The sequence below is a fragment of the Vitis riparia genome, chromosome 3 (assembly GCF_004353265.1).
Source record: "Vitis riparia cultivar Riparia Gloire de Montpellier isolate 1030 chromosome 3, EGFV_Vit.rip_1.0, whole genome shotgun sequence".
In the NCBI taxonomy this organism is placed as follows: Eukaryota; Viridiplantae; Streptophyta; class Magnoliopsida; order Vitales; family Vitaceae; genus Vitis; species Vitis riparia.
Window position 1 is genome coordinate 12,182,660 of NC_048433.1, and position 9,729 is coordinate 12,192,388.

Consider the following 9,729-nt stretch of genomic DNA (forward strand, 5'->3'; position numbering starts at 1 on the left):
TGATTTTAGGGAAGTACTAAAGAATGAAAAAAACATTAAAGAAAATGATTTTCTCATATTTGTTTTTATTGTAATGGAAAATGCGAAAGAAAATCAAATATAAAATAGTTGGAAACTCATATGTAAATTCTTTTTTCTTTATATAAAAGAGTTAAAATAAGTTAAATGAGTTTGGAATAATAAAAAAATAATTTATTGATTTAAAATTTGATTTTCTCACTTTTTCTTTCATTTTTCTTCTATATTTTTTTCCCTCGCATTTTCTCTTAAATCTTTTGGGAACCAACCATAACCTCTCAATTTATTGTCTCCAGCTATGCCCCAGACTTTGCTGTTATAAGATTTAGCTGCATCTTGCTTCTCTAAATCGTTCTTTTGATTAAGAGGAAGTGATGATTGATGGTTTAGTGAACCATCTTCAATATAGTTGGATGATGTTACCTGGTTTCTGGGGCAGTTCTGTAAAGGTCTTGGATGAGTTGTCTAATTTACATTGATATTCATTTGGACGGGGAATTGAATATGTTGTTTGCAATTGGATTTGATTTGAAAAGTGGTAACAGTCATTGAAATGTCAAGCCAAAGATATTCTGGTATTAAATAATGTTGTTTGGCTGATTTAGTTACCTGAACTTGGTATATGTAAAAAATTGATCCTTTTAATTTCCTTGTGCCTTAGTTTACCTATCAAAAGAACCAAAAATAAAAAATCTATAAAATTGCCTAAAAGGAAAGGAAATCCTGGGGGCGTTGGTCTGTCAGACCAACGGTTCCCATAATAGGTAGCACAAGATAGAGTACCTCTAGTTGGGGCATCGTTCACCCTACCTAGCTCCTCAGATTTGGAGAAACTTACACTTTCAATATTAAAAATGTTTTGCATGTTCTATGCCAAATTAATTGCTTGATTAGGATTTTTTTTCAATCTTTTCACCTTCTTGGTCTTGTTTGATCCTATTTATTTATTTGGATAAGCTATGTTGCATGGTTGTGAGTAAGATTGTCAGATACCGATATGTGTCTAAGTGTCCGATCCTTCACCAATTTTAGGATGTGAGGACTCGACTAAAAGAATAAATATGAAGTGAAGATATTATTTTTAAAAGTTGCGATATTTTCCTTCTAATTTCTTTTTTTCCTCTTATCCTTCAATTTTTTTTTTTTCAATAATTCACTTTTCAATTAACTCTTCTTTTTCTCTAATATGATTATTACTAATAAAGTTGAAAGAATAAATGATATCAATGAAAAAAATCAGTCACATCTAAAGTAAAATAGGAGTATCCAACAAGGATACTACACCCACACTCATGTCATTTCATGTCAATACGGCTATTTTTGGTGAAATTGAAGGATCCACCTTTCATAGTGGATACGATGCTCTTATGTAGTTATTAGATAATTTATTCCTTTTTTTTCGGAAGTCTCTAAATTTTAGTAGGAGATGGGTTTGACAACTGGGCTTATGGAAAGTTTTCTATCTTCTTCTTTTGCTTTTCTTATTTATTTATTTTATGGTAAGTTGTCCATCCTTTATGCAAATGGAGAGCACGTTTCCCAGGCGGAGATTACTCCTTAAATCTTGGTGGATGGGGACTTATTCAGCTGCTAGAATTCTTATCCAATCTTATCTATATTTACTTCAAAATTTCGTTGCTAAGTTATTAGTTCTTTCCTAATTTATTTCCGAGACTCTATTACTGGCAATCCTTTCCTAGTTTATCTCCTGATTTATAGCACATGTAATCCTTTAAATATGGTAGTCATAGAAAAGAAAGGCAATCGTTGAATTTTGGAAGGAATTTTTATTGAATTTTAGAATGAAGAGATTTCATTAACAGAGAGACTCTGTTTATATTTTATTCCCTCTTGAACGTCAACGTGAGGTTGGCTCTTGAGGCTTGCACCATTTTTGGTATCAGAGCAGGGTTCTTTTCCTCGAAGAACTCAGTGTTTCATGCCTATAACTCGCAGTGGTAATTCTTACAATATGGCAAATAACCAAAACCCAAACACTGATCTACCCCATTTACAAACACAGATCACCGAACTCACATCTGTTCTGGAACAGATCAATCAAAGGCTGGATACAATGAAGGAACGCCGAACTCGAGATGAGTTTGGACCTCACAATAGGAGGGTGCATAGGCCTCCTCTAGACGATGAAGTAGATGGAAATGAAGAAAATGAAGAGAATGAAGAATACAGGGTGAGGAACAGGGGATTTGGTGATCATGAAGCTCGCTTTGGGCGGAATGGTTGTGAATTTCCCAGGGGATGAGCAGGACGCGGCTTCGACCGTCACCCTCTTGATGAACTAGCCAAGGGAATGAAGGTAGATGTCCTAGATTTTTTTGGAAAGCTGGACCCCAATGGTTTTGAAGATTGGTTGACGACCATTGAGGATTATTTTGATTGGTTCTCTGTTTTCGAGGATAGAAAAGTTCGTTATGTCCGTATGAAATTAAAAGGACATGCACGAGCTTGGTGGGGTAGTGTGGAAGAACAACTACGTCGTACTCAACGTGCCCCAATGTCTAATTGGGGAGAAATGAAGGAGCAGCTGAAAGAGAAATATTTGCCTATTGACTACGAACAAATCATGTTTGAAGAGATGCTGCAACTGAGGCAAGGGTCGTTGACTGTCGACCAGTGTACAGACCGTTTTCATGAATTGACCGTTCGCAGCAAGGTGGTGGAAATTGAGCAACAAACACTAGCTCATTACCGCACGGGCTTACGTAATGAGCTGCGAAAAGAAATGCTGATAGCACAACTCCTAAGCGTTGACGAAGCTTATCAATTGGCCTTACGAGTTGAAAAACAACTGGGATTCTTTAACGGAAGACGCATGTCATCTACAGATCCCAGGCAGGAACGTGCACCAACACAACCATACCAGAAACCACTTCTGCCCATTGACCAAGGTAGACATGCCATGGTGGGTGACTAAAGAGGAAAAACCAAACTTACAGGCGACGGACCACAATGCTACAAGTGCAAGGGGTTTGGACATTTCGATGTAGTATGTCCTACGAGAGAAAAAATTTGGCTTTTGTGTGTGAAAAAGAACTTAAAATTCTTGATGCAGTTGAGGGAGTTGAGGAAGAGGAATATGAAGAAAGTGACAGTGAAGATGTAGAGCACTTGGGAGCAACTGCTCTACCCAGTTGTGTGATCCACCAAGTTTTGACTGGTACTAAGAAGAAGATCCAAGGTGGTGATTCTGATTGGAGACGCACCAACATTTTTCATACTCGTATGAAGCATGGTGGTCGTGCGTTAAATGTTATCATTGATAATGGGAGTGGAATGAATGTAATCTCTAGTGATGCGGTGGAACGTTTGGGTTTGACAGTTGAAAAACACCCTAGCCCTTATCGAGTAAGTTGGGTTAATGAAGATAACCCCATCCTGGTAAAGCATCGTTGTTTGGTGAAGTTTGCATTGGGAAGAAACTATACGGATGAAGCCTGGTGTGATGTGGTCCCTATGACCGTGTGTCACTTATTATTGGGTCGGCCCTGGCTCTATGACAGAAAGGTGTTGTATGACGGGTATGCAAATTCTTACTCTTTTAAATTTAATGGCAAGAAATTCGTTTTAGACCCTTTGCAGATTTCTAAGTTTGACACACAACCAAAACAAAAGAAAAAAGAGGTTGTTCCAATGCTAACCATTCGACAGTTTACTCGAGCTCTAAAAGGAGAACAACTAGCGCTGTTGGTAGTAAACCGAGAGGCTAAGCAAGATGATGGCATTATCCCCAACGAATTTATGAAGATGCTAGAGAAGTTCCAGGAAATCATGCCTGATGAGATTCCGAAACAGCTACCACCGTTGCGAGAGGTATAACATGCCATTGATCTAATCCCAGGTTCTTCTCTACCGAATATACCACATTACAGTATGAGTCCCACGGAAAATGAAGAACTGAATCGACAAGTTCAGCAGCTGCTTGACAGTGGATTCATCTGAGAAAGTCTTAGCCCTTGTGCCGTACCAGTTTTACTTACACCCAAGAAAGACAATACTTGGAGGATGTGCGTCGATAGTTGAGCGATTATTTTGAAGTGCCAATTTCCTATTCCTCGGCTTGACGACATGCTAGATCTATTGAGTGGAGCATCCATCTTTACAAAAATTGATCTTCGTAGCGAGTATCATCAAATTCGAATTCGTCCCGGAGATGAGTGGAAGATGGCATTCAAAACAAAAATGGCTTATTTGAGTGGTTGGTCATGCCTTTCGGACTAACCAACGCACCAAGCACATTCATGGGTGTTATGACGCAAGCACTCAAACCTTTCTTAGGAAAATTCGTAGTTGTCTATTTTGATGACATTTTGATTTTCAGCCATTGTTTGCAGGATCATTTAGACCATGTGCAGCAAGTCCTAGAGACACTAAAAAGAGAACAACTCTATGTAAACCGTGGCAAGTGTTCTTTTATGAAGAAGTGGGTGTATTTTCTAGGGTTCATTATTTCAGACCAAGGGGTTGAAGCCGATCCTACCAAGGTTCAAGCAATTAAAAGCTGGCCTGCTCCTCACAATTTTTTTGAAGTGCGCAGCTTTCATGGGTTGGCGACATTTTATTGGCGTTTTATACGAAACTTCAGTACCATCATGGCCCCCATCACCGAGAGTTTGAAGTCAAAAAAATTTGTGTGGACTACCGCTGCCAATAACGTATTCACTGAGATTAAAACAAAGATGGGAGAAGCTCCCGTTCTGAAGCTCCCGGATTTTTCCAAAATATTTGAAGTTGCATGTGACGCATCGCATGTAGGTATAATAACTACATGTATGTCAGAAAGGCTACTAAATGCATTTCAGAAAGGGAAAGTTGTGTTTTCATGGCCCAATTTGGTAATAATATTGTTTTTGGAACCCAGGTTTATGAAATAGGAAAAATATTTTTCAATGTGGAAACTTATATGGGTTTCATGCACTATGAGCCGGTTGTATTTTTTCTACCGAAATTGCCCCTCCAGGTATCCACATCAGCAACCCATCTCAGCACGGGCTGAAACTGAACCGGTTCAAAACTCCAAAATCAAATGTTGAGCTTCCCACAAAAATACCCTAGCCGACGGTTCTTTCTTCCCTCTTTCTCATTGTTGTCTTCACTCCGTCACCAAGGCGATTTGAGCTTCCCAGAAAAACGGTGCAGCCGACGCTTCAAGACCCTTGCCGACAGTTCTTTCTTCCTTCTCTCTCATTCGATATATTGGGTATTATTTCTTTATCATTAGGCTCTGTTTTGTTTCACAGAAAATAGTTTCAGTACGAGTTTTCTTTCACTAGGAGTAATGTGCTTTTATTTGGAGGGTTGATGCGCGACTCATATAATTTATGATCAAATGATTAGAGGGAATTTGTCTGAGCTTTTCTCTCAGTTTTTCATTTTTCAAGGAGATATCGATTTCTCTCTATTCATTTTTCTATCAACTTAGTTTGTGGTGTTCATAGTTTAGATCTTTCTGGCCTTTGGGGCTTGCTATGTCGATTTTGTTACTTTTCTGCTGTGTGGGATTCAACTAAGAATTTCACAACCTGATTGTTGGAGTTATATATTTTCCCTTGAAATATGTCTCTGACTTGAATTCGGTTTCTGCTTTATTAGAATTTCTTTTCTTTGTAGTTTCTTGGAGCCTACTTTTTGAAGTGTTGTTAGAGATCATAAAACACAAATTTCATATTTTCTGTTGGGGTTATATGGAACCCTTATCTCGTAATTGGAAGTAGGCATAGTTTACCTTGTATGGTTTGTATCGCTTGTGTGGTTTGTGACTGATTTTTATGTTGTAATTGCATACACATGCACAACAGAATCCATCAGAGATTCTACTGGTACTAAAAAAATGATATTAGAGTTTGCGCCAGTGCACAACAGATATTCATCAAAGTTAAGATTGGCGAAGATTCAGTGCTATGGTTTGAGAAGATCCAATGAAAAGGTTTGTAGAATGATGGAGAATTTGAAGGCAAGGCAACACAAAAAGAAAAAAAATAAGGAAAAAAATGGAGATTTGAGCGTTGAAAAGTTAGAATCTTCCAACTTTGAGCTAGGGGGAGATTTAAATTATGAGACTGGAAGGTAAAGGTCAGAACATATGCCCTTGAGGGCTGATCAAGTGACAAGGGTTAGGGTGGAGGGGTGGGAGGTTCCAAGTTCAAGCCCCAACAAGGACCAAAAATAGATATCTTACCTGTTGAAAAATGATCTAGAATGCATGATACAATTGCAAAAGAGGTTTTTTTGGTTGAAAGACCATAAAATAGAATATTATCCATCCCTACTATTGGTCTTTGTTATGACTTTCACTTATCAATCCCAATTTAAATGCAAACATTTTTGGAAGCCTGATACTTAAGCATAATTCTTTTTGCTAATGGTATAAGGTTGGTCTCTGCTTAGGGAATGGCTGGATCATTAATGGTCCTTCTAAAGAATAAAATAGCAAATTGAGATTGTTATGCTGTGGGTTACTCCTTCCTTGGACAAAAACTTATGGATAAACAAGCTTTAAATAGTTTGGATAGATAGGATAAGGTGGTGCCTTTTGAGTTCCATTTCATTTTTTCTAGGTTGTTTTGGAGGTTGACTTCTGTTGAAGGTGGCCTTTGTTGCATAATAAATGGCCAGTTTGAAGAAGAGTGAGCTATATAGGAAATAGGAAATGCTATACAGGAACTATTTGAACTCATACGTGTCTCATTTTTACTCTTTTGTACAGCTTTCATATCCATAGGCTTCAATGTTCATAAGGCCATTGATTACTTTGTAGGTTTCGAAACTCACCGATTTAGTATCGCCATCCAAACATACTGATTATACACATGGCAACAGAAAAGAGAAAAAGGAAGGAGCATGTTCCACCAACATGCACACAGGTCGGCAAAACAGATTTCATTGAACAATGGCTCCATTCTTCAAATTCAGCTTAATTGGAAATTTGCATATATTGGATTTTTTTGTCACTAACCCATATTTCATTTTTACTGTAGGTTAAGCTTCCTAAGTCCCGATGTTCTGGGAAGAAATTCATAAATGCCATTGCACGCCTAGCCCCTGAAAAACAGCAAGCCATTAGAGAGATGGGATTTGGGGGCCTACTGAATTTTGCTTGTCGCGAACTAAGATATGAGCTATGCGCGTGGCTCATATCTCATTATGACTTTACCTACCATAGACTTAATATGGAAACCGGCAATGCTATCACTGTCAATGAAGAACATGTCAATAGAGTGATGGGCATCCCTAACTCCGGGCTAGACGTGGTTATCCTTAAGAGAACAGCCCCCTCCAATCGAACATACACTCTCAGGGTACTGGAGCAAAACCTTGAGAATTTGGCCGTGTGTGATGATTTTTTAAAATCATTTTTAATTTTTTCATGTGCCACTCTACTGGCACCTAACTCTAAGCTTGAAGGAAGCCATGACCTTTGGGACACCATATGGGATGGTGATGTTGGTGTCCAAAGGAATTGGGCAAAGTTTCTGCTGAAACACTTAGAAGATGGAATCAAGGAATATCGACAAAAGCAGCCTACTTACATCCGAGGCTGCCTCATGTTCCTCCAGGTACAGTTTAGGCTCCAACCCCTTTTGCAATTAGTATGAAGTTAGTTTACATTTTATTTTGAATTTCATGCTTACTGCAATTTGCTATTTTAATGCTCCTTGTTTCATATACTACCCTTGGACAGCTGTTCTACATGGCATACTTCTACATGCCATCAGTCAATGTTGAAGTGACCAGCCCGCTAGCTGCTGCATGGACTGACGATGTAATGAAACGCCGATTAGCAGCTGAAATATCAACATTCGGTGGTTATGGATATGTGCATGTATGCTCTAACTCAACAAAGCTTTCCCTACTAGTTAAATTACCATTTAGACTCGCACCAATAATAACCAATTTGTTGATTCTCTCATTTAAATAATGATGCAAGACACAGGCACAGGAGCGAGCACAAAGCACAGCCAATCTGAATTTACCATCAGTAGCCTCAACCTCTACAGCTGATGACGATGCTACAGAGGTAGTTCTTCTTCACTAACCACTCATACAAGTTCTTCTATACAATGCATACAATAGTATTCTAAAACTATTCTGTTTTCCACTATGTAATAGGTTATTGAAGCCCGTGTCATTGACACATCGGAGAGTATGGTACGATTAGCTTCCTCTCTAGCGCGGGATGTTGCTGCACTACGTTCCCGCCGAAGTGGATCAGAGGGGATATCTTCAATGCCTTGCCCAAAAGCAGAGCACCACGCTGAATATCAACCAATGCGCGAAACACCGGGCAAGCAGACGTCAGCTGACGAAATGGAACCACAAGATAGCCTCGCACCAACCCCCCATTCTCCAATTGGAATGGAACCGTCACCAGAAGCCACTCATTCCGAGCCAATGCCCCCACAGTCTCATGCAGAGCCATCGCTTCCACCACAAGTGATAATAGAAGAAGCGCGAGAATGTGATAGGGTAGGTGGGAGTGGTAATCAAGCCATTAAACCTTCATCTATCAAGAGATTTAAGCGGACTGGTAAGAGGATTGTGAAGCGTCCTCCCACTTGCAAAAGTCCATTTGTCACCCAATGTGTAAAACAATTCCCTAAAATCCCCCATGCTCATCGGGTAGTAGCGGATTACGCTTTGGCAGAAATTGGTGATCCTAGGTACATTTCATTTTTCTAAAAATAATTCTTGCAATCATTTAATATGTGAATAACTTTACATCATTATGACATAATTCATTTTCAATCATTGTAGCGAGATTTTATGCGAGATGTATGGGATGTACATTACCCGAGAAGAAATTTCTTGTCTACATGCAGGGCGATGGGTTAATTCAGTAGTAAGTTACTTATCTTTATGTTGAATTAAATTCAAAATAAATTGGTCATATAATGTATAAAGTGTTGATGGGGTTGTAAAATATGTTCATTTCCACAACTTTGCCAGATTGTGGCGATTGTCTGTCGCATGATGAATGGACAGCAAGCACCACTAGCGCGCACACACTATTTTGATCCTTCGTTCTCGGTGAACCCTCTAATATCCTAAATTGACATAGTCTCAAAATAGAATAGCATTTGTTGATATTTGTATTGATTAACCCCACCCGTGAACAGGTGATTCTGACCAACTTGAAAACAAATGCAACCAGCCAGGTGATCATGGATAGATGTCGCATGTATCTGGATGCTGGTATATTGGGCCATGATTTAGGGACATGTGACATGGTAAATAATGGTTGTTAAATTTCATTTCCATAGTAATATATGCAATGGCATTGGACATGACTATTATCTTATAACATAAAATGTAATAACTCTTTTATGATAATGCAGATGTTCATCCCGGTTTGTGAGAACAACCACTGGCACGTCCATGTTGTTAATTTTGCAGCTGGAAGAGTTGAAATTCTTTCATCTTTGCCCTTGAGGCGAGGAAACAGTATTAGTGCTGCAACAAGGCGATTATCTATGGCAATCAATCAAGCATTGCATGCATATAGAATTCATATGGACGTGGATGTCTCGACTTTTGTGCATGTCCAACCACACCTTGTGCAACAACTGAATGGGTAAAATATTCATATATTCTAACCAAAACGGACATTTGAGGTGAATTTTTTTTTCTTAGATTTCTATCATCTACATGACAAGCCTAAATGTGATGTGTTATAGGTTCGACTGTGGTATCCTT

General features: G+C 38.8%; 1 protein-coding gene and 1 long non-coding RNA gene across 3 annotated transcripts; both read left to right on the top strand.

The window, feature by feature from the left end:
* Nucleotides 1-1,990: 1,990 nt before the first annotated feature.
* On the top strand, nucleotides 1,991-3,855 carry LOC117910955. Its single transcript, XM_034825130.1, has 3 exons — nucleotides 1,991-2,228; nucleotides 2,286-2,927; nucleotides 3,092-3,855. Exons 1-3 carry the CDS (start codon nucleotides 1,991-1,993, stop codon nucleotides 3,853-3,855), a joined length of 1,644 nt encoding a protein of 547 aa, XP_034681021.1.
* Nucleotides 3,856-7,368: 3,513 nt separating this feature from the next.
* Nucleotides 7,369-7,999, top strand: LOC117911661. Of its 2 annotated transcripts, none has more exons than XR_004650891.1 (3): nucleotides 7,369-7,592; nucleotides 7,718-7,858; nucleotides 7,964-7,999. It is a non-coding gene; the product is annotated as an uncharacterized LOC117911661 (long non-coding RNA). The 2 variants fall into 2 exon arrangements; XR_004650890.1 differs by having other exon boundaries at nucleotides 7,970-7,999.
* The last annotated feature ends 1,730 nt before the right edge of the window (nucleotides 8,000-9,729 follow it).

Coding starts and splice junctions, on each gene's coding strand:
- LOC117910955 (XM_034825130.1), top strand. CDS start 1,991: ATGGCAAATAACCAAAACCCAAACACTGATCTACCCCATTTACAAACA. Junction 2,229..2,285: donor GGTGAGGAACAGGGGATTTG/GTGATCATGAAG, acceptor GGGGATGAGCAG/GACGCGGCTTCGACCGTCAC. Junction 2,928..3,091: donor ACTTCTGCCCATTGACCAAG/GTAGACATGCCA, acceptor TTCTTGATGCAG/TTGAGGGAGTTGAGGAAGAG.